The 25,114-nt window shown below is 35.0% G+C and overlaps 1 protein-coding gene across 2 annotated transcripts in view; it reads right to left on the bottom strand.

The window, feature by feature from the left end:
• Positions 1 to 1,473: 1,473 nt before the first annotated feature.
• The window catches only part of Atg10 (autophagy related 10), a 289,841-nt gene continuing 266,200 nt past the window's right edge, over positions 1,474 to 25,114 (bottom strand). For both annotated transcript variants that reach the window (XM_026394549.2, XM_077800481.1), the window contains 2 exons: positions 2,268 to 2,365; positions 1,474 to 1,615 (listed from right to left, as the gene is read on the bottom strand). In XM_026394549.2, the coding sequence (XP_026250334.1) occupies positions 1,504 to 1,615; positions 2,268 to 2,365 (210 nt within the window). In that variant the 3' untranslated portion in view covers positions 1,474 to 1,503. The remainder of the gene's footprint in view (positions 1,616 to 2,267; positions 2,366 to 25,114) is intronic.

Raw genomic sequence — 25,114 nt, 5'->3', positions numbered from 1 at the left:
GAACACTCGATGAATATTTGTATAGTACTTTCCAATATTTTCTCATGCATTAATAATCTTACGTGGTTCTCACAGAAACCTCCGAGTTAGCTTATTTTCTTAAAAAGATGAAGAAAATAAGTCTCAGGGATATGGAGATTTGCACAAAAAGCTCCCTACTGCAGTAGAGCAATTATGGATTTGAGAATTGGAGGGACAAAATAAATATTGTTTTATTACTATAGGTAAAAAATTTAATGTTTAAATATTTCCTATAGCCTTAAAAAACTTCTAATCTATACCATACTTTGCTTGTTAAAGCACATTACTTCACTTATAATAAACTATTGTGGCTGGGTACAGTGGTGCAAGCCTATAATCCCAGTGGCTCAGGAGGCTGAGGCAGGAGGATCATGAGTTCAAAGCCAGCCTCAGCAATAGTGAGGTGCTAAGCAATTCAGTGAGACCCTGTCTCTAAATAAAATACAAAATAGGGCTGGGGATGTGGTTCACTGGTCGAGTGCACCTGAGTTCAACTCCTGCTGCCCCCAATATTGTGCTTTTTCTTTAATCTGTTTCTCTCTCTCTCTCTCTCTCTCTCTCTCTCTCTCTCTCTCTCTCTCCCTCCCTCCCTCCCTCCCTCCCTCTCTCTCTCTCCCTCCCTCTCTCTCTCTGAATAAATTAGAAATAATTAATTTTTCCTGAATTTGATTATGGGAGAATAATTTAGGAAAGGTTATTATGTTTATAAAAGTAGTTTTCAGGAACATATATATCCTGTACTTTAATTTTCATCACATTATATTAAAATGAATGCATAAATATATTTCTCCATCAATCTCCATATCATAAAAAGGAATGTGAAGTGCTTAGCCCAGAAAAAAATGACTTGTCAGTGCCTCAATGATGTCAGGATTTATAGTATTACTGAACTAGATTCATTTTTTGTTATTTACAGTGATTTGTATCTTTGACATGTTTTTTCTAAACATTCAGTCTATCAAATATGAGTTGCCACAGACATTTTTTTCCTGGGGGAAAAAAAATTCCATGTCAAATCTTGGCAATGTGTAATATTGCACAGTTTTGATCTCATTAAAACCAGGGCTGGTCAGGTAAACTCTTGATGCTCTTCATGCCATAATCTGTAAAATCAATAGGAAAATCTGAAAACAAGAACAAAACAAAAACCAAGAGAATAAAAACAAAACAAAACAAAACAAAACAACAACAACAACAACAAAACACACTGTTGACTGAGCAATAAATGATTATTTCAAGAATATCAGTGCTATTATAAAATTGTCTACACTTGTAGCTGGTTGAGTGCTACTTACAAGAAAGTAAAATGCTTCCTAAACAACTGGGTATTGCATTGTTGGAGAACTAAAGAACAAACCAGTGTTCAGCCCATTAAAGATGAAAACAAACTTTCCAGATAGCAGGAATGTATCTAAGTGCAAGAGAAGCACCAGAATCTTTCTAACAGCAAAACATGAAATCTAGGCTTTTCTTTTTGCCTTGTCAAAGGGCATTTGACTCATCCTGAGAAGTTGCTATGGCATAACTGAGAGGAAGATTGAGCCCAACAACCGGCCCTACGATGCTCAGCCATGATGTAATATAGTTGATGTTCCTAGGAAACAAGAGAAATATGGAAAATATTAATATTTTCATTGTCATTTTTGGATGAATGGTAGAAAAGCAGTTAGTCACTGACAAGAACAAAAATGAGGCTTTCTTTAAGGAGGAGTGCCTACCTGGAATTCAGCATTTCTGAATGCCAGCCCCATTATTTGACAAGAATTAGAAGTCCATAGAGGATGTTAGAATCCCTCACTAAGGAAGTTGAAGGACAAGATAAGCAATGGGGATCCTGACTCCCCTTGATGACTCAAAATTTACACCTGAAATTCACTGCATTTATTAAGGCAACGAACTTCAGTGCTTAGGAGCATGGTTTTGAGGCAAAAATGTTTTGGATTCAAATTCTAGTTTTATCACTTAACTAGCTTCGTGACCCTGGCAGAGTCTTTAAATTCCTTTGTGTTTTAGTTTCTTTCTCTGTAAACTGAGTAATATGGCACTTAGTTCATAGGGATATTATAAAAGTCCAATTTGTTAATATCTCTAAAGCTCTTAGAACAGCACCTAGCATATAGTAAAAATCAATGTTTTAGTCATTATTATCATATTTCTGTTTTAGCCTAGCTTTTGGAGTTACAGAAAAAAGATTTACACTTTTAAAATCAGAGTAGAGGCCAATGTATCATAAGGGTATTTCTTACCTATTGATTTTCTGAGAATTCTTTAATACAGGAGCCATGAATTCATTAGTCTTGCAGGGATGAAGTACAAAAAAGGGTTGCCCAAGTATTGGATGTTCCTGTAAGAACCAGAGTTGGTCCAGAATTGTCACTGAGGGTTACTTTGAAAAAGTTATGGTATACCTTATATATAAACAAAGATACGATAAATTGTGGTACAAAGGTATATTAATAATTATAATGCAAAAAAATAAGAGAGCTCATGTATAATGGCATAATTTGGCATGAACATACTTTATGTACAGAGTTATGAAAAATTGTGCTGTGAATGGATAATTATGAATGTAATTCATTCCACTATTGTCATGTATGTAAGAAATAAAAAAATGAAAAAGTTACAGTAGATAATCTGGTTTACTTCTTCAAAATGAAGGGTTGTCTTGAATTCCAAGTTACTGAATTAGCATACAGGTTGATATCCTATTTTGAAATATAATTTATAATCCAAATGTGAGAGATTGGTGAGAATGAAAATTCATTGATAAAGGAGTATTGTGTGAGGCGCATGGATTTACAAACTATAGATAATTTTTTTTCAGTTTCCTCTGTTTGTCGGCTAATCTATCTTTTTGGACTACAATTCTCTTTTAGTTTGTCTTCAGGGATGTCCAGGAAGCCCAGTACCTTGACTATGCATTTCACTCATCTCTGTCAATGGTAAAGGAATCAAAATCATCCCCTACTCTCAATTTCTCTTTTCTGTTTATTTCCTTGGTTTCTCCCAAGCTTATAGGCTGTTCCATATGGTAAAATCTCATCTGATATAACTCCATTTCCTTTATAAAAGAATAATTGGATATAAGGTATAGGTTAGACTGCTGCTGGTTTTGAGATGGCCATCATTTAGTAAGCAATAGGAAGCCCTAGAAGGCTTCTATATTGTAAGTAAACTTATACAAAGATTATCAACACAAAAAAATTTATTGATGATAAGTTCATCAATTTTACATTGTGGATTAAAAAGTGTGGCACACACCACAAATTCAAATAGCTATGGTGTCCAGCCAGATGACCCAAAGGGGGAATGACAGTTAAATACACCAACAGCAACAAGGACTACCACCAACAGTTTGGACCAACTGGAGAGTGCTGCCATCTAAGGCCATGCTTGCTACTCTGCTCCAGCTGATAGTGCCATGTGGGAAATTGAGTCCAGCATGCCAGATCTCATTTGTCAAAGAATTGTAATGCAAAAAAAAAAAAAATAGTGTTACCTTAGATTAGGTAGAGGGAACTGAAAGGAGGGGAAGGCAGGGGATATGGGGATAAGAAAGACAGAAGAATGAAACAGACATTATTACTTTATGTATATATGTGACTATATGACCAATATGATTCTATATGTACACTCAGAAAAATGAGAAATTATATCCCATCTATGTATGATATATCAAAGTATATAAGTGCATTCTACTGTCATGTATAAGTAATTAAAACAAATAAAAAATTAAAAAAATATGCCAGAAGATCAAAAGTTCATGTAAAGCCTCCTATATTTAAATATTGGTACATTTTTAAAAACATAGGTGAGCCAAATACAACAGCTGTATTTGAACTAGAGGCTGCCCAGCTGCTTCTCTTGAATTCTCTTAGCCAACTCGCTGAGAGTTAAACTCAGATCTGCTCATGGGAAGAATCATGTGGTTGTTCCTGCTGCCTCCACCCTCAGTCCCAAGCATTCACATTGCATGCATGGGCCTACACTCACTCACAAGAACTGGGACAGCCAGTTTCATTTGTATTGGTGACATTGGGAGTGGAGATTTGGGGGTTTGTGTGGAGGGAAGAGTTGTCCATTAATAGTAGACTGTTGTATGATTCTATGTGCCTGGCCTGGCATCTTTTTCTCCCCAAATACCACCTCTAAACATCTCTGCCCAGTAGCTTGATTTTTCCAGCTAAGGGTCAGCCTCCTCCATCCAGCTCTTTTTCTATCTTTTTCCCAGCCCTAACTGGACTCTGGGGTCACAGTTCAGATGTTAATTATGCCTATGGCAAGTCTCCTGTCCATTTTTATTCTGGTTTCTCTTATCTGCCTTAAATTAATATCTATTTTATATATATTATATATGATATAAATTATATATATTATAAAATTTACCTTTTATCTGTTTGCCAAGAACAGTTCTGAATATAGTTATAGAGATAAGCAAAGTCTCTGATCTCATGGAACTGATTCCAGTATAGGAGACAGCCAACAAACACTGATAAATACACAAGATAATCCAGATAGTAAGTGCTATGGGAGAACCTAAGAGGGTAATAAAATTCTGGAGGGATCAAGGTGATATTAGATTTGGTGAAAAGGAAAGCCTTACTGAAGAGATGTGCAATGGTAAATATTTATATCCCTCAACCCTGATTCAGGTGATGAAATCCTAACTCCCAAGCAGTTAGTATTAGAAGATGGGGTCTTGGTTAGGTTTTGATGGGAAGAATGTTCTCAAAAATGGACCCAGAGGGTTCTCTCCACTCCCTTCTTGTTATGAAAGTACCCAGCAAGAAGACAACCATCTATGATCTTACACTCCCTAGCCTATAGAACTGTGAAAAATAGATGTTTAAACCACCCATTTTCTTATGTTTTTGTTGTAGTAGCCTGAACAGACTAAGACAAGGTAATATATTTACAGAAATCAGAATGACAAGAAAAAGCCAACTGTGCAGAGGTATGAGGACACAGTGTTGAGGCCAGAAGACCCTAAAAGAAAGTGAGCATAATAAATATGCAAAGGAAGCCAGGTGTGGTGGCACACACCTGTAATCCCAGCAACTCAGGAGGCTGAGACAGGAGAATCATGTGTTCAAAGCCAGTCTCAGCAAAAGGCGAGGTACTAAGCAACTGAGTGAGACCTTGTCTCTAAATAAAAATACAAAATAGGGCTGGGGATGTGGCTCAGTGGTTGAGTGCCCCTGAGTTCAATTTCCAGTACCAAAAATTAAAAATAAATGAATAAATAAATAAATAAGCAAAGGAAATACAAAAGAACTTTAGAGTTATTCTGGGCCAAAATATATACTGTTTAGAGGGTTGAGATGTAGTATGCCGACTTTAAGTTCTTTGGGTATAAACCCAGGAGTGTGATAGCTGGGTCAAATGGTGGTTCCATTCCAAGTTTTCTGAGGTATCTCCATACTGCTTTCCATAGTGGCTGCACCAATTTGCAGTCCCACCAGCAATGTATGAGTGTGCCTTTCCCCCCCACATCCTCAACAATACTTACTATAGCTTGTATTCTTGATAATTGCCATTCTGACTGGAGTCAGATGAAATCTTAGTTTTGATTTGCATTTCTCTAATTGCTAGAGATGATGAACATTTTTCCACGTTTGTTGATCAATTGTATTTCTTCTTCTGTGACATATTTGTTCATTTCCTTAGCCCATTTATTGATTGGGTTATTTGGTTTTTTTGGTGTTAAGTTTTTTGAGTTCTTTATATATCCTGGACATTAGTGCTCTATCTGAGGTGTATGGTAAATATTTTTTCCCATTCTGTAGGCTCTCTCTTCATGTTATTGATTGTTTCCTTTGTTGAGAAGAAACTTTTTTGTTTGAATCTATCCCATTTATTGATTCTTCATTTTGCTTCCTACACTTTAGGAGTCTTGTTAAGGAAGTCAGGTCCTAAGCCAAAATGATGAAGATATGGGCCTACTTTTTCTTCCATTAGGCACAGAGTCTCTGTTCTAGTGCCTACATCTTTGATACACCTTGAGCTGATTTTTTGCAGGGTGAGAGATAGAGGTTTAATTTCATTTTGCTACATATGAATTTCCAGTTTCCCCAGCACCATTTCTTGACAAGGCTATCTTTTCTCCAATGTATTTTTGGTGTCTTTGTCTAGTATGAGATAGCTGTATTTATGTGGATTTGTCTCTGTGTCTTCTATTTTGTACCATTAGTCAACATATGTATTTTGGTGACAATACCATGCAGTTTTTGTTACTATGGCTCTGCAGTATAGTTTAATGTCTGGTATTATGATGTCTCCTGTTTCACTCTTCTTGATAATTATTGCTTTGGCTATTCTGGGTCTCTTATTTTTTCAAATGCATTTCATGATTGCTTTTCCTAGTTCTATGGAGAATGTCATTGGGATTTTAACAGGAATTGTATTAAATCTGTATAACAGTTTTGGTAGTATGGTTATTTTGAGAATATTAATTCTTCCTATCCAAGAGCATGAGAGACCTTTCCATCTTCTGAGATTGTCTTCAATTTCTTTCTTTACCACATACATAAGCTTTTAAGAAAAAAATTTATACAGAAATAATAACAGGAGAGAACTATCTGCTGGGGCAGAGTGAAAATTCAGCACATCCTCTCCAACAAAAATAAAGAAAAAACTGAATGAAATTGTCAAAAACAAACACTTTCCAGATTCTGGAAATCAACCAGGGGCAAATAAAAATTTTGAAAAGTGTTTGTAGAACTTCAAGTTAGAATCAGAGGGAATCTTCAGCTTTCTTAGCTAGAAATTCTATTTTCATATCCTCCCACCTGGCTTGATTCACAGGGAAGTCTGACCAGGGTAGGGCTGGCCCTAAGTACCAGTAGCTGTGCTGCCTTGATATCTAATAGACAGTGAAAACTATTTGTTAGCAACATTGTCAATAAAAATCACAAAATAGGTGCTAAATGAAAAGGAGAAACCACAGCTCTACCCAAAGAGGTTGCAGTCCCAGTAAAGGTAGGCAACAGACAAGCCAGATATTTAATGGAAAGATCCTGGAATTGAGATAGTTGCAGAAGGGCAAGACAAATTCTGTAGACATCCCTGGCTGATGGGAACTATACACATGTACAAGAAAGACACAGGAAGATCTGATGGGAAGTAAAAGTTAAGGCCAATTTGAATGCTTCCTGAATTTGGAATGTATTCCTAACCTATACACATCCATCAGCAAAAGAGGGAGGCCTTATGGACTTGAGGTATTTGAGCACAATCTTTCTCCAATCATTGTCTAACCAGCAAGCTATATAGATACAGTTGGACGAGACAGAGGAAGGAAGGTTAAAAATCAAAGAATTAAAAAATTAGCACAGACAGAAGTAGCCATAGTCACAGGAGAGACAAATTCTGCAGATAAAGCCCAGGAAAGTTACTGAAAGAAACAAAACAGCAGCAACAATAAAAGAAAGACAATCTTTGATGAAAACTATTAGAATCCAGAATTGCTGGAATATATTATTTAAAATATCTATTTTTTTTTGAAAATATTTTCAAAGAAAGAGTTTTAAAAATGCAAAGATACCAACTGTAATACATTCAAAGGGGGAAAAAAAGAAGTGATAAAAAAAAACAGACAATCTGACTGAGCTGGGCTCAGGGGTGCACAACTATAATCCAAGCAACTTGGAAGGCTGAGGCAGGAGGATTTCAAGGTCACCCAGCCCCATAAATATAGGGAGACCCTGTCTCAAAATAAAATGTGCAAGGGAGATAGCTCCATGATAAAATGCCCCTGGGCTCAATCTCCAGTACCAAAACAAAACAAACAAATGACAACAATAACAACAACAACAACAACAAAAACCCTGACTCTGAGTGAGTCCAGATGTTAGATTTAGAAAGAGTCCAAAGCAGCTATTAGAAATATGTTAAAAGTATTAAAACTATGCATACAGAATTAAAAGAGGAAAATTATGACAATGACTCTACAAAGAGATTAATGTCAATAAAGATATATAAACTACAGAAAGAACTAAATGGCAGGTTTGCAATTGAAAAGTACAATACCAGAAAATTTTTAAAAATCACTATATCCAAGTGCTGTGGCACACACCTGTAATCCCAGAGGCTAGGAAGGGTGAGTCAGGAGGATCACAGGTTCAAAGCCAGCCTCAGCAACTTAGTAAGGCCCTGAGCAACTTAGTAAGACCCTGTCTCAAAATCAACAATAAAGGCTGTGTGTGTGTGTGTGTGTGTGTGTGTGTGTGTGTGTGGTGGGATGTAACTCAGTGGTTAAGTGCCCCTGGATTCAATCCCTGGTATTAAAAATAAATCACTAGGTAGGCTCAACAGTAGATATAAGAGAGCAGGATAAAGAAGAGTGGCCTTAAGATTTATTAATAGAAAGTATTCAATCTGAAGAATAAAGAGGAAAACATGCAGAAAAATATGCCTCAGAGACCTGTGGAACACCAATCCTATTAGCATACATGTAATAGGAATCTGAGAAGAAAAAGAGAAATGTGTTAATAAAATATTCAAAAAAAATACTGGCCTAAAACTTCCAAACTTTGATAAAAACACTAATCTGTGGATCCCAAAAGCTCAATATACTCTAAGTAGAAACAGATATCCACACCTAGACTCATCATATTCAAATTGCTAATGGCCAAAGACAAAGTCTTTGTGTGTGTGTGTGTGTGTGTGTGTGTGTATGTATCTTATTTAATTTTGACTTTAAATAAGCAAATTTGGAATTTCAAAAAACACCGTGGACTCAACACATACATATGCAATTCATCAAGACTATAATTTTTGTATTTTCCTTACTTTCAGAAAAAAAGGCTAAATAGAGACTAGATACAAACATATAATATTAATTTGAGTGTACAGAGGTATTTATTTAAATAATTTCTCTTTTATTTTTATTACATTTTTTGAGTTTTTTTTATTTATATATGACAGCAGAATGCATTAAAATTCTTATTACACATATAGGGCACAATTTTTCATATCTCTGGTTGTATATAAAGTATATTCACAACAATTTGTATACCTATACTTTGGATAATAATGATCAGCATATTCCACCATCATTAATAACCCCATGCCCCCCTCCCTTCCCCTCCAACCCCTCTGCCCTATCCAGATTTCATCTATTCCTCCCATGCTCCCTCTCCCTATCCCACTATGAATCAGCCTCCTTATATCAGAGAAAACATTCAGCATTTGTTATTTGGGATTGGCTAATTTCCTTAGCATTATATTCTCCAACTCCATCCATTTACCTGCAAAAGCCATGATTTTATTCTCTTTTACTGATGAGTAATATTCCATTGTGTATATATGCCACATTTTTTATCCATTAATCTATTGAAGGGCATCTAGGTTGGTTCCACAGTTCAGCTATTGTGAATTGTGCTGCTATAAACATTGATGTGGCTGTGTCCCTGTAGTATGCTGCTTTTAAGTCCTTGGGGTATAGACGGAGGAGAGGGATAGTTGGGTCAAATGGTGGTTCTATTCCCAGATTTCCAAGAAATCTCCATACTGCTTTACATTTTGTCTGCACCAATTTACAGTCCCATCAGCAGTGTATGAATGTACCTTTTCCACCACATTCTCTCCAACACTTATTGTTGTATGTATGCATAATAGCTGTCATTCTAATTGGAGTGAGATGAAATCTTAGAGTAGTCTTGATTGCATTTCTCTAATTGATAGTGATGATGAACGTTTTTCCATGTAATTGTTGATTGATTGTATATCATCTTCTGAGAAGTGTCTCTTCAGGTCCTTGGCCCATTTATTGATTGGGTTATTATTATTTTTTTGTGTGTGTGTTTAGCTTTTTGAGTTCTTTATATATCCTAGAGATTAGTGCTTTATCTGATGTGTGATGGGTAAAGATTTGCTCCCAAGATGTAGGCTCTCTATTCACCTCACATATTGTTTCTTTTGCTGAGAAGAAACTTTTTAATTTGAGTCCATCCCATTTATTGATTCTTGATTTTAATTTTTGTGCCAAAGGAATCTTACTAAGGAAGTTGGGGCCTAATCCCACATGATGGACATTAGGGCCTACTTTTTCTTCTATTAGATGCAGGGTCTCTGGTTTTATTCCTAAGTCCTTGATTCATTTTGAGTTAAGTCTTGTGCATGGTGAGATTTAGGAGTTTAATTTCATTTTGTTGCATATGAATTTCCAGTTTTCCCAACAACATTTGTTGAAGAGGCTATCTTTTCTTCAATGCATGTTTTTGGCACCTTTGTCTAATATAATTGTAATTTTGTGGGTTAGTCTCTGTGTCCTCTGTTCTGTACCATTGGTCTACTAGTCTGTTTTGGTGCCAATACCATGCTGTTTTTGTTACTATTGCTCTGTAGTATAGTTTAAGGTCTGGTATAGTGATGCCACCTGCTAAGAATTGTGTTAGTTATTCTGGATCTCTTATTTTTCCAGATGAATTTCATGATTGCTTTTTCTATTTCTATGAATGTCATTGGAATTTTGATCAGAATTTCATTAAATCTGTATAGTGTTTTTGGAAATATAGTCATTTTGATAATATTATTTCTGTCTTTCCAAGAGCAAGGTAGATCTTTCCATCTTCTAAGGTCTTCTTTGATTTCTTTCTTTAGGGTTCTGTAATTTTATTTTATTTACTTATTTTTTATTTATATTTGACAGTGGAATGCATTACAATTATTACACATATAGAACACAATTTTTTTCATATCTCTGGTTGTACACACAGTATATTCACACCAACTCGTGTCTTCATAATTGTACTTTGGATAATAATGATCATCACATTCCACCATCATTAATAGCCTCATGCCCCTTCCCTTTCCCTCTAACTCCTCTGTAATTTTCATTATATAGATTCTTCACCTCTTTCATTAAGTTGATTCCCAAGTATTTTATTTTATTTTATTTTAGGCTATTGAAAATGGGGTAGTTTTCCTCATTTATCTTTCTGAGGATTTGTCACTGATATACAAAATGCCATTGATTTTGGGGTGTTGATTTTATATCTTGCTACTTTGCTGAATTCATTTACTAGCTCTAGAAGTTTTCTGATGGAAGTTTTTAGATCTTCTAGGTATAGAATCATTGTCAGCAAATAGTGAGAGTTCTTCTTTTCCTATCCATATCCCTTTAATTTCTTTCATCTGTCTAATTGCTCTGGCTAGTGTTTCAAGAACTATGTTAAATAGAAGTGGTGAAAGAAGGCATTCCTCTCTTGTTTCAGTTTTTAGAGGGAATGCCTTCAATTTTTCTCCATTTAGAATGATGTTGGCCTGGGGCTTAGCATAGATAGCTTTATGATGTTGAGATATGTTCCTGTTATCCCTAGTTTTTCTAGTGTTTTGAACATAAAAGGGTGCTGTATTTTGTCAAATACTTTTTCTGCATCTATTGAGATGATCATATGATTCTTATCTTTACGTCTATTGATGTGATGAATTACATTTATTGATTTCCTTATGTGGAAACAACCCTGCATCCCTGGGATGAATCCCACTTGATTGTGGTGCATGACTTTTTGATATGTTTTGTATTTGATTTGCCAGAATTTTACTGAGAGTTTTTGTATCCATGTTCATTAGAGATATTGGTCTGAAGTTTTCTTTTTTTGATGTGTCTTTGCCTGATTTTGGAATCAGAGTGATATTTGCCTCATAAAATGAGTTTGGAAGAGCTGCCTCTTTTTCTATTTCCTGAAATAAACTGAAGAGTATTGGTATTAGTTCTTCTTTAAAGGTCTTATAGAACTTGGCTGTGTATCCATCCGGTCCAGGGCTTTTCTTGGTTGGTAGACTTTTGATGGTGTCTGCTATTTCATCACTTGAAATTGATCTGTTTAAATTGTGTATATCATCCAGATTCAATTTGGGAAAATTATATGACTCTAGAAATTTGTCAATGCCTTCAATATTTTCTATTTTATTGGAGTAGGTTTTCAAAATAATTTCTAATTATCTTCTGTATTTCTGTAGTGTCTGTTGTGATATTTCATTTTTCATCATTTTTGTCAGTGATTTTAGTTTTCTCTCTCCTTCTCAACAAAATCTTAAAAGAAGCATAAGATAAAGTACTCCTCACATGAAAAGGAATAACACAACAGTGGCTGATTTCACATCAGTCCAGAAGGCAGCAGAGCAACATATTGAGGTGCCAGAATAAAACTTCAAACTATAGCTGAGAATTCTATATCCAGAAAAACTATCCTTCAAAAATGAAGTTAATATGAATATATACCAGGAAAATAGACTTACTTGCTGGTAGATCTGCCTTATGAAATTTACCAAAGGAAGCCAGTAAATATCAGAAGATAACTAAAATCCACAAGAAAAAAATGAAAGCCTTATAAATGGTGAATAAGAATTGTTTTCTTCCCATAGTTTCTTTTAAAGACACATGATTATACAAGCAAAAATTGTAACTATAAGTGTTTATAATGTGCATGAACATGATATACACAACAGAAAGAGTACTAAGGAAAGTTGCTATATGTTAGCAGAATCAAGTCCACATTAAGGTGTGCTTTCATTGCTAGAATGCTTTACAAAGAAAACATGAACAATCAATCAAGAATGTTGATTTTGAGAACATTTGAATCAAAATAACTTCTACTTCTTGTGAAATAAAACCTTTAAGTATGCTGTTAATCATGACCACTATTATAGCAATGTGTCAAAAGCATCCATCATTAATTACATGTTTAAATCATACATGGTTCAGTATCCAAAACTTCTAAAATGTATTTGTTTCTCTTAGATGTCACAAATTAACCAAATCATTAATTAATTTTTTAATACAGAGAATTAAATGTTTTTTTGAGATGGAGTTTTACTATGTTGCCCAACTGGTCTACAATTTCTGGGATCAAGTGATCCTCTAATGACAGCCTTCTGGATAGCTGAGACTACAGGCATGTACCACCACACTCAGTTCAAGAATTAATTTTTCAAACACTCAAAATAAATTCTTGTCTCTAAATACAGGTATATCCTTTATCCAAAATGCTTGAGACCAGAAGTCTTTCAGATTTTGGAGTTTTTGGATTTGGCAGTATTTTCACAGACTTTGTTAGGTGAATATCCCTTAATCCAAAAATCCTAAATCCAAAATGCTCCAAAATCCAGAACTTTTTCTTTAAACATTTATATATATATTTTTAGTTGTTGATAGACCTTAATTTTTATTCATTTATTTATATGCAGTGCTGAGAATCAAACCCAGTGCCTCACATATGCCAGACAAGTGCTTTACCACTGAGCCACAACCCAGCCCAAAAATCCAGAACTTTTGAATTTTGGAGAATCCTCATTCCATATTTTTGGATTAGGAATCCTCAACCTGAATACAGGGTTTCTGAATATACAGCCTTGAGTTATGAAGAACAAATTATAATAATGCCCATATTATGTAGAAAAACATCAAGTTTCCTCAGATATCATATATTCTCTCTTTCACTCACTTAGCAAACATTGAATCTTCTTGTCTGATAATTTTAAATTGACTTAAGCCCAACTCAAGGCGATGCTGTGGAAGTCACAGAATTCACAGTTAGTATAATGACCTGAGCCAATACTTAATTTTCAGTCTCATTCAATCAGCTGATCCTAAAAGCTCAGCTATTTGTATTCAGATCAACTAGAATAGAGAATCTGCAAATAATTTGAGGAATGTGATCAAGTGTAGATGATCAATCTGGATAATATTCTCCCAAAGCAATTTTTTCTGCAATGGAGATTTTTTAAAGGCTTTTGCTATCAGGAAAAATAACTCATATTCAGACAGCCAGAATTAGAGATGAAAACAGTCTTAATGGGTTTAGAAATTATGTGGTGGAGTTAAAGGAAAATCTAAACTTCTACACCTGATTTAACATACCTTTTTCAGAAATGGAAGAACATCAAACTGTCAGGATCTTTTTAGTGACATTTCTTAGATCAATTCAGGAGGTAAATTCATGTGAAAGTGCTACCATCTGCTGTCAATACTAATGAACTGAGCAAATCTATGCTGAGACAAATATCCATGTGGAAATACACACAGCCAATGAACTGTGTTAGGCTTACAACTCAATAAACATTTCTAGTGGAACAAAGTTCTGCTAAATGGTTTTCCATGAAAATAGAAATGATGGGTCAGATTTCTATCTCTGTAACTCCAGAGGAGTTATATAGGCACATTCCCTTATGAAATTTAATTTAGCAATGGTTAAATGTCTCATAAAATAAGTCTGACATGAATACTGTGAATTGGTTTTAGAACTATTAGATGTGACTATCACAAGGAAATGATAATACTGCACCTTCATCTTACATGTAATAAATATGATGAGTTACTTGGTTCATTTCTTAATTTTCTTAGTTCTCCAGGAGGGCACAAATATAATTTCACACAATAAGTTTTCACCCAGTTTCATATTCTAGTCTGATCAAATTTGGCTCCACTCTGCGCACATGCCTTAGAAATGGAGAGACATGTGTCCTTCATGTTGCCCCCCTTGAAATGGGGAAGGAAAATGATAGAGCATCTTACAGGATCAGGCAAGGTCCCAAGTGCTTTATAGGGCTGCCTACCATAGCAGCTCTTAGAGGAAGACTTTATTATCACACCATGGAGATTATGCTTGAGGTCATGCATGTAAGTGGGAGGGAAATCTCCTCCGTATCTCCAAGGTCTGCATATTACACTGTACTCCTCCCATCTCTGACCAGGGTTGATGTCTGGAATAGTCCCTGGCTTCCACTGTCTATAGGAGAGCTCTTCAAAAATTTAATTATCTACCTTAAAATAGTGTGCTTTCATAAAGTTCTAAGAACAATACATATAGAGTTTAGAAAATACAGAGAAGAGCAAAGAATAAAAGCAGGATAATTGAAAACTGCCCAACTCAGATTTAATCAAAGTTTTGTGGATTTCCTTTCAAAGTGGTGAAAAACCAGTGTATAGTTTATAATTGCTGTTGTTCTTATGCACTGAATAGATGTTTATTAAATGCCTATTATGTGCCAGTCCCTGCCTTATGTGTCTTTTGTTGAACCTCTCTAGGTATCTTTGTCTTCTGTTTCACTAATTTCTACGTTTTATTATTTGCCTCCAAATATTTTGTTTGGATTTTGTTCCTAATATTTAATGTTCCATAAGTGCATAAAAGAATGCGCATAAAGAATATGTACTCTTCAGCTGGCTACAGTGTTCGACATGCTTCATTACATCAAGGTAGTTATCTGTGTTGTTCATATCTGTACCTTTGTCTGCTTGATCTATCAATTGATAAGAAAAGTTTAAATCTCTCCTATGACAGTTGATTTGCTCATCTCTGCTTATAGTTTGTTACTTTTTGTTTTATGTATCTTGAAGCTGTTATTTAAATGCATAGAAGTGTGTCTTCCTAGAGAATTGAAACTATAATATGAAGCAGTCATCTTTATCTCTCATTATGCTTTCCACAGAAAAAAAGGATTTTAAACTAACATTAATATAGCCACAACAACTTTCTACTTACATTATGCATTTAACATCTGACTTTCAATCTTTCTATATCTTTATGTTTAATGTAGAAAGAAAATATATGGATTTTTAAAAATCACTATTACAACTGTCTCTTTTGTGGGGGGATTTGTTATAATATATTCATGCATGTACAAAATAAAACAGTACAATTTGATCAGTTTCATTCCCCAGTACCTCTCCTTTCCCTCCCCTCTGACTCCCTTCTTCTATTCTACTGGTCTCCCTTCTATTTTTTAAAAATTTCTTCTAATTAGTTATACATGACAGTAGAATGCATTTTGACACATTATACACAGTTGGAGCACAAATTCTCATTCCTCTGGCTGTACATGGTGCAGAGTCACACAGGTTGTGTAATTATACATGTATATAGGGTAATAATGCTTGTCTCTTCTACTGTCCTTCCCATCCCCACAACCTAACCCTACCCTCACTCCCCTCTACACAAACCAAAGTTCCTTCATTCTTCCTTATTCCCCCTCCCCTACTTGGATCAGCATCCACTTATCAGAGAAAATATTTGGCTTTTAGTGTTTTGGGATTGGCTCATTTCACTTTGCATGATATTCTCTAGTTCCATCCATTTACCTGCAAATTCCATAACTTCATTTTTCTTTAAGGATAAGTAATATTCTATTGTGGATATGTATCACATTTTCTTTATCCATTCATCTGTTGAAGGGCATCTAGGTTAGTTCCATAGTTTAATATCTTCTGTATTTCAATAGTGTCTGTTGTGATATTTCCTTTTTCATCATGAATTTTAGTAATTTGAGTTTTCTCTCTCCTTCTCTTTGTTAGCATGGTTAAGAGTTTATTGATTTTATTTATTTTTTCAAAGAATCAACTCTTCATTTTGTCAATTTTTTCAATTGTTTCTTTTGTTTCAATTTTGTTGATTTCAGTTCTGATTTTAATTATTGCCTGTCTTCTACTACTAGTGTTGTTGAGTTGTTCTTCTTTTTCTTAGGCTTTGAGATGTAATGTTAGGTCATTTATTTGTTGACTTTCTATTCTTTTTTAAAATATTTTTTTTAGTTGTCAATGGACCTTTGTTTTATTTATTTATATGCAGTGCTGAGAGTCAAACTCAGGGTTTCACACATGCTAGGCAAGCACTCCACCACTGAGCCACAATCCCAACCCTGACTTTTTATTCTTTTAATGAATGAGCTCAATGCAATGAACTTTCCTCTTAGCACTGCCTTCATAGTGTTCCAGAGATTTTGGTATGTTGTATCTGTGTTCTCATTTACCTCTAAGATTTTTTTTATCTCTTCCCTGATGTCTTCTGCTATCCATTGTTCATTTAATAGCATATTATTTAGTCTCCAGGTGTTGGAATAGTTTCTACTTTTTATTTTATCATTGATTTCTAATTTTATTCCATTATGACCTGATAGAATGTAGGGTAGTATCTCTATTTTTTTTTTTTGTATTTGCTGAGAGTTGCTTAGTGGAATAATATATGGTCTATTTTAGAGAAGGATCCATGTGCTTCTAAGAACTCAATGATGGATAAAATATTCTATATATGTCCATTAAGTCTAAGTCATTGATTGTATTATTTAGCTCTATAGTTTCTTTGTTTAGTTTTTGTTTGGAAGATTTATCCAGTGGTGAGAGGGATGTATTAATGTCACCCAGAATCATTGTGTTGTGATCTATTTGATTCTTAAAATTGGGAAGGGTTTGTTTGATGTATGTAGATGATCCATTGTTTGGGGTATAAATATTTACAATTGTTTAATCTTGTTGATTTATGATTCCCTTAAGCAGTATGAAATGTCCTTCTTTATCCCTTTTGACTGACTTTGGTTTGAAGTCCACTTTTTTAAGAGGATGAAAACTCCTGCTTCTTTATGCAGTCCATGTGAGTGATATATTTTTTCCCAACCTTTCACCTACAGTCTGTGGATGTCATTTCCTAGGAGGTGAATCTCTTGAAGCATATTCTTAGGTCTTTTTAAAAAAATCCAATCTGCCAGTCTATGTCTCGATTAATGAATTTATGCTATTAACATTCTGGGCTATTATTGAGATATGCTTTGTATTTCTGGTCATTTTGTTTTATTTTTGTTTTTTAGCTTGATTTAGTTTCTCCTTTGATTGATCTTTCCTTTAGTGTAGCTCCTCCCTTAGCACTTGCCTAGCATGTTTGAAGCCCTGGGTTCAATTCTCAGCACTACATATAAATAAATAAAACAAAGGTCCATTGACAACTAAAATTAAAAAAAAAAAATAAGAAAAAGTCAACAAATAAATGACCTAATATTATGTCTCAAAGCCTAAGAAAAAGAAGAACAACTCAACAACAAAAGTAGTAGATGACAGGAAATAATTAAAATCAGAGCTGAAATCAATAAAATTGAAACAAAAGAAACTGAAAAAGATGACAAAATGAAGAGTTGATTCTTTGAAAAAATAAATAAAATTAATAAACTCTTAACCATGCTAACAAAGAGAAGGAGAGAGAAAACTCAAATTACTGGTTTTTATTTATTTATTTTTTCCATTTCCTCCTCCTTTTTTTTTTTTTTTTTTTAGTTCTCGGCGGACACAACATCTTTGTTGGTATGTGGTGCTGAGGATCGAACCTGGGCCGCATGCATGCCAGGCAAGCGCGCTACTGCTTGAGCCACATCCCCAGCCCCCATTTCCTCCTTTTGGAATACTTTGCTGAGAATGTTCTGTAGTGCAGGCTTTCTAGTTGTGAATTCTTTTAACTTTTGTTTATCATGGAAGGTTTTTATTTCATATTCAAATGTGAAGCTTAATTTTGCTGGATATAAAATTTTCAGTTGGCATCCATTTTCTCTTAGAGCTTGATATACATTATTCTATGACCTTCCTAATGTTGAGGGTGTGGGTTGAGAAATTAGCTAAAATCTGAATTGATTTCCCCCTATATGTAATTTGATTTTTTTTCCTCTTACAGCCTTTAAATTTCTATTCTTATACTGTATGTTAGTCATTCTCATTATTATGTGACTTAGTGTGGGTCTGCTGTAATTTTTTACAATTGGAGTCCTTTAAGCCTCTTACAGTTAATTTTCCATTTCATTCTTTAGATTTGGGAAGTTTTCTGATATTATGTCTTTTAAAAATTATGCATTCCTTTGGTTTTTATCTCCATACCTTTGTCTATTCTGATAAATCTTAAATTTGGTCTTTTCATTCATGTAATTCCATATTTATTGGAAGTTCTGTTCATGGTTTTTTAACATCTTCTCTGTGTGGTTGACTTTATTTTCAAGAGTATACATTTTGTCTTCATTGCTTGAATTTCTGTCTTCTAAGTGGTCTAGTCTGTTAGTGACACTTTCCACTGAAATTTTAACTTGGTTTATTATTTCCTTCATTTCAAGGTTTTCCGCTTGATTCCTTTTAATAATCTCTGCCTCTTTATTAAAGTGATCTTTCAATTGCTATATTTTCTCTTCAATACCATCTTTATTTCAAAGATCAGCCTAACTACATATCTTCTAAACTCCTTCTCTGACGTTTCTACTGTGTTGTCTATGGATTCTAGTGTTGAAACATCTTGGTTTGTTTGAGGTGCTTTGTTCCCTTGTTTTTTCATGTTGTTTGTGTGTCTTCCCCTCTAGCAGTATGGAACTGAGGCAGTACAATTTCTACCCTGTAGTTTTATAGGGTCCCTGAAGGCTTTCAATACCTCATCTTTATGGGAGAGACCAATATTAACAGCACCCAATGCAAACAATATACACCTTTAAACCAAATAGCTCCTATTACAGTGTCTACAGTTTTGTCACAATAAACAGAAATGATTTGTTCAATTATTGTCTACAATATAAACAGTAAGTTTGATGAAAGGGTTCACCATTTCTAATGATGGACAATGCGGGAACAGAAGTAGTGTAAGATGTGATGTTTATGAGGGAGATGAGAGAAAATAGAGGGAAAATTTTATAGTAAGAGTGAGGGAGGACTTAATAGAGGTTGGCTGTTAATATGAGAGAAGTGAGAAAGAAAATCCAGGGAGACAGATAAGTGAGAGAAAAAATATATACAGATTTTTTTTCTCAAAAAAGTAAAAAAATATAAGGATACAGAACAAAACTGTGATTTATCATTCAGACATCTCATTCCTTAATAAATTGATGCATGAAAAATATTTGGATTCAAAGTTGTAGAGACATGAGAGAGAGGGCAAAAGAAAAAAAAAAGGAAAGTCTTAATGGAAAATTGAATGATAGCTTCTGTTGGCTTTCAAAAATTTTCTCAGCTTGCCTTCTTTGCAGATAGGTGGGGTTTTCTGAAGTTTGATGACAGCTCCAGCCTGCTGTAAGCCCGACTGGTTGGTGGGTGAGCCAATAGCAAGATGCCCTAACACCGTCTTCCAGTTTTTCCACCCATGGTAGCTGGTCCCTTTTCCCCTTGCACTTCAGGGGACTCAGTGACCTAGAGAGTGCTTGGTTTTCTCCAGTTTCTCCAACCTGAACTCCCCCCATGGAACTGCCCCCAATCTCTGGCTTTCCACAGGCTTGCTAGACTCAGACTGGCCCATATTAGTCCAGCTGCAATCTTATGGATCTGTGCTTCAGATCCCCCAAGTTCTGCCTTTCTGCAGTCCCAAGATCTCAATGCTATTTCAACTTTCAAGAAGACCACCAGGGATGCACTCACACAAAGGAGAGACCCTGCAAAGAGGCAGTGAGATGGCAGCCACTAGTACACCCAGCAGAAAGACCTGAGGTACAACCAGACCTGCAGGTACCCTGACAATATATTTCTAGGACCTGGCTGGTGTTCCTAGACTGAGGCGGCCATACCCCCAAGATGGTGGCAGTGGTATCAGCAAACCTGCAGGCCCTGGCTGGTGTCCCATGATGGCAGCGGCTGTGTGTAACCAAACCTGCTGGTACTGTGACAATGGATTTCCAGGCAGCAGAGTGCAGCAGGCAATGAGTGATTTGCTAGGGGTCTGTAGGTTAACAGGGAGGTGTGTGTAGGGGAGATCCACAGGTGGACATTGGGTGGCAGGTGATGGGCAGGCAAATGGCAGAAGATAGGCAACAGTCAGCTAGCAATCTGTGCTCAAAAGGTGGGCCATATGCTGGGGGTGGGGGGTCTAAGCAGATGAATGGGGGATAAAGAGCAGAGTATCAGCAACAGCTGCCTTGCAGAAAACAGTATTTCCTCTGCTTGAATCCCGACTCATGGAACAACAAGGTATGCAGCCTCCCTCCAGTCCAGCATCTTGGACCCTTCTACAATCTGTCTCTCAAATGGAGGTTTATTCACTTAAAGGCCTTGTAATTACTGATATAATTAGATTTCTTTCATTTTGTTGTGAACTTTTTATTCATTCTATTTTAATGTTTCTACTTTTGCTTATTATTTTCTTCCTTCATTGCTTTTTATTTGGGTCTACTTTGAAAGTAAACTTTTTTCTCATTGCTCTTTCTGAGCTTGAAAATCATATTTATTTCTAAACTTCTAGTAGTTACCCCCAAATTTTAAATTAACTAATTTACTTAATAAAATCTATAATTATTCAATATCTTTACCTTTTCCCAAACAATTCAAGTATCTTAGGATGATTAATTCTTTTTTTTTTTTTTTTTTTTGGTGCTGGGATTGAACCCAGAGCCTAGGGTATGCAAGGCAAGCACTCTACCAACTGAGCTATTTCCCCAGCCCTTAGGATGATTAATTCTGATTATCCCCTTCCTGATTTATATACTATTGCTGTCCAGTATTCTAGTTTTATCTTTTTTTTGGTGGTGGTAGTAGAGTTTGAACACAGGGCCTTGCACATGCTAGGCAAGTGCTCTACCACTGAGCTAAATCCCCAACCCTTTTAATTTTATTTTGAGATAAAGTTTTATTAAGTTGTCAAGGCTGACCTCAAATTTGTGATCCTCTTGCTTCAGTCTTTTGGGTAACTGAGATTGTGGTATACATTACAACACCCAGCTTATCTTTTGGTTTTAACCCCATTATTAGTATTGATAACTCAATGTTTGTTAAAATTTACTCACATTTTTACTAGACTTTTTGCTTATTATTTTCCTTGTATCTTTGTATTCATTCTGGGATCATTTTCTTTATTGTTGAAATATGTCCTTTAGAATACTCCTAGTGAAGATCTGTAACTAATAAATAGTCCCACCCTATGAATGCTTTATCTTGTACTCATTTCTCAAAGGTAGATTTCTGTAGGTAAAAGAATAAATCTAGTTTACAATTATAGTCTTTTAGCACTGGATTATATCATTCCATTTTCTTCCAGCTTCCATTAGAAGTGAATTATCAGCCTAATTGTCATTTTTTAAATGATCTTCTTTTTTCTAATGTTTTACAATACTGTGTCTGGATGTGGATGTCTTTTCATTTATCCTTTTTTATTTACTTATTTTTTGTGGAACTGGGGATTGAACCTAGGGTCGCTCTACTACTGAGGGATACCCTAGCCCTTTTTAATATTTTTGGAGATAATGTCTTGTTAAGCTGCCCAGGTGCCCCCAACTTGATATCCTCATGCCACAGCCTCCTGAGTCACTGGGATTCGAGTTTCCTGAATGTAAGTATCAATATCATTTCAACACTTCTGGGAAATTCTGTTATGAGCTCTTTGAACACTGCCTTTTCTGCATTCTCTCTACTATCTCCTTCCTATTAAATATGTCAACCTTCTTCTGTCCTTTATATGTCTTAACCTGTTAGCATATTTACCGCTTATTTATTTATTTATTTTTCGCAATGTATGCATTTCTTCAAATTCACCTTCTGGTATATTAATGCTCCCTTTATATTCAACTTATTAATCTAGGATTCCTATTTACTTTCCTTCACTAATCTAATGTTCTATTTGATTAATTCTTAAATTTGCCCATTATTATAATGATATGTCATTTTAATGTCATACTTTTAGTGTTTTGATCCATTTAAAAATATGCTCAATGAATTTACATTTTGTGCAGAATAATTTCAGTATCTGAATGTGGGGGTTCTGGTACTTCAATTTGTTTCAGATGGCCCTCACTATTAAAGACTCACTATAAATTCTATACTCTTTAATTGTGAGTTTATACTGAATATATATATATATATATATTAATATATATATTAATATATATATTAATTCTCTGGGTCCCAGAATTAAAAGTACTTTTCTCCAAATTTTTATGCATTTCATTCTTATGCTTCTGCCTGATGGTTATGAGGGATTCCAACACTTTACCAACATAAGGATAAACCTGTGTTTAGGAATTTTCTGGGGAGACTTTTTTCCCCTCTTTTTATCTGTTGTATGCATGGTAAGGTAGAGAGGGTCAAATGGAAGAGAGAAAGAAAAAATTAAATATATAGAAAATGATGGGTAAGGAGTTTATTTTATGTTAGGTGGGAAAAGGCCTCTTTGCAGAGGTCACATTTGAGGTGAGACCTGCCCAAGTGAGGAGTAAGCCATGTAATTCTTTGGAAAAAGAGTACTTCCACTTTGGGAATACCAAGAACAAAGACCTTAAAGCCTTAGTGTGGGAGGGTACTTGGAATGTCCAAAGGACAGCAAGAAGACTGGTGCAGTTGGTCAGAAGAAATGAAGGGATGGTGACAGAAGATAAGAGAGAGAGCTAAAAGGAGGATCATACAGAGTCTTGTAATACAGGAAAAAGACTAGGATTTTTAGTGTGACTGGAAAATGTTGAATTCTAAACAAAGAAGTGAAACACTGTAATTTACATTTTAAAATGTTACTTTTGATAGAGAAGGACATAGGGAAGCAGGAAAGAACAGTTAGGAGGCTAGGAGAGCAGCACAGACAAGACATGATGATGGATGCACAAGGTGACAGAGTACAGATGGAATACAATGGTCAGGTATGGATTTGTTTTGAAGGTAAAGCCAAAATTTGCTAAAGGATTTGCTATGCTGTATGAAAAAAGAAGGAAAGAGCTAAAGATTAAATGCCTGTTCATATTTTCTTAACTATTTGTCTATTGAAATTTTTTAGATTTCTTATTAATTTATATTAGCTCTTTAGTATCTTTTGAAAATACTGATTCTTTTCATTCATTTTGCCATCACTGTGAACCATGCACTGGGTTATATGTTAATTCTATCATAATGAATAAACGGATAACCACTGCTGTCATGGAAGTTGTCAGTATATTAAAATATTTTTCATCCAGATTATTATTTATCTTTAAATTTTGTTTATGATATATTGGAAAAATGGAATGCAATATTAGATAATTAAATCTATGATTTACATATAATTTACAATTAAATTACTTACTGTTCCCCAAACACACCAGTCTTTCTTACTAATAGGCCTTTGGAAATGCTGTTCTCTTGGCCTGGAACTGCCTTTCTTCCTCCTTCACTAACTAATGCCTGCTTCTCTCTTACAGATCTCAGCTTTCCTTAGCCCCAGCTCTGAATCAGATGTCTTCCCACTGCAACTCATGCTTAAGCCTACTGCTAATTCTACACTGTTCCATATAGGTATGTTCATAGGCATGTTCTCTATTATTCTGCAATTCCTTGAAGGTAGAGGAAGTATTCTAATTGTTATTTTAATTTCAGCACTCAGAACTGTGTCTTTCATCTAGTTTGATAAATATTTGTGAATAAATATATATACAAAGACAGCCAATTATGCCAAAGTAAATTATTACTGGTACATGTAGCCTGTTCCACAAGGGGAAACATTTGTGTAGAATGTTTCTACTCTAGGGATAGGAGAGAACAGAACCATTCTCTCTCCCTGGCACAAAACCAGAGACAGCGCCTCCTATATACAATTATAAAACTCCAGTAGCCGTTTTCTCAAATAGTTTTTACAGCATCTCTATGAGTAAAAAAGAGGGCTTGAAGGCAATGTTAGGAAGAAGGCTGCACATGTAATTTACTTTAAAAAATTCATGTAAATTATGTAACATATTCTTAAATCTGTTTCCATTAGTATCTTAATTCACCACCAAGAATAACAAAATGCCAAAATGCATATTTTCATTCTGTGAGTTAGTCTACTCCTTGCTACGCTACTGTACCCTCTTAAGGTATGCTACCCAGACTTAAAAGCATATTCAGATATTTCAAAATATAAATTCCTGCCTGCCTACTTTATCACACCTTTAATAATCCATATTTTTTACTTCAGTGTTCAATAGATATTACATAAATACTTATTGTGGGTAAGAATCCATGTTAGACATTCAGCTATTCAATAAATGTGTATGGATTATATTTTATATGCCAGGCACTGTTGTAGTCACTGGAGCTATCAGCATGCTGAAGACACAGGCAAACTCTCTTCTCATATAATTTACAGTTTACTTTTAGGTATGGGTTGAGCATCCTTAATCAAAAAATCTGAAATGCAAAATGTATTGTACAGGGGCTGGAATTGTGGTTCAGCAGTAGAGCACTCACCTAGGATGGGTGGGACCCGGGTTCGATTCTCAGCACCACATAAACAAAAAAAATAAAGGCATTGTGTTGTGTCCATCTACAAAAAAAGATTCATATTCTCTCTCTCTCCCATTCTCTCTCTCTCTCAAAAAATGTAATGTACACCAATATGATGCTAAAAGTTTCAGATTTTGGGGTTTTTTGATATCTGGA

Source organism: Urocitellus parryii, chromosome 1 (assembly GCF_045843805.1).
Source record: "Urocitellus parryii isolate mUroPar1 chromosome 1, mUroPar1.hap1, whole genome shotgun sequence".
Lineage (NCBI taxonomy): Eukaryota > Metazoa > Chordata > Mammalia > Rodentia > Sciuridae > Urocitellus > Urocitellus parryii.
This window is presented reverse-complemented; position numbering and strand designations above follow the sequence as displayed.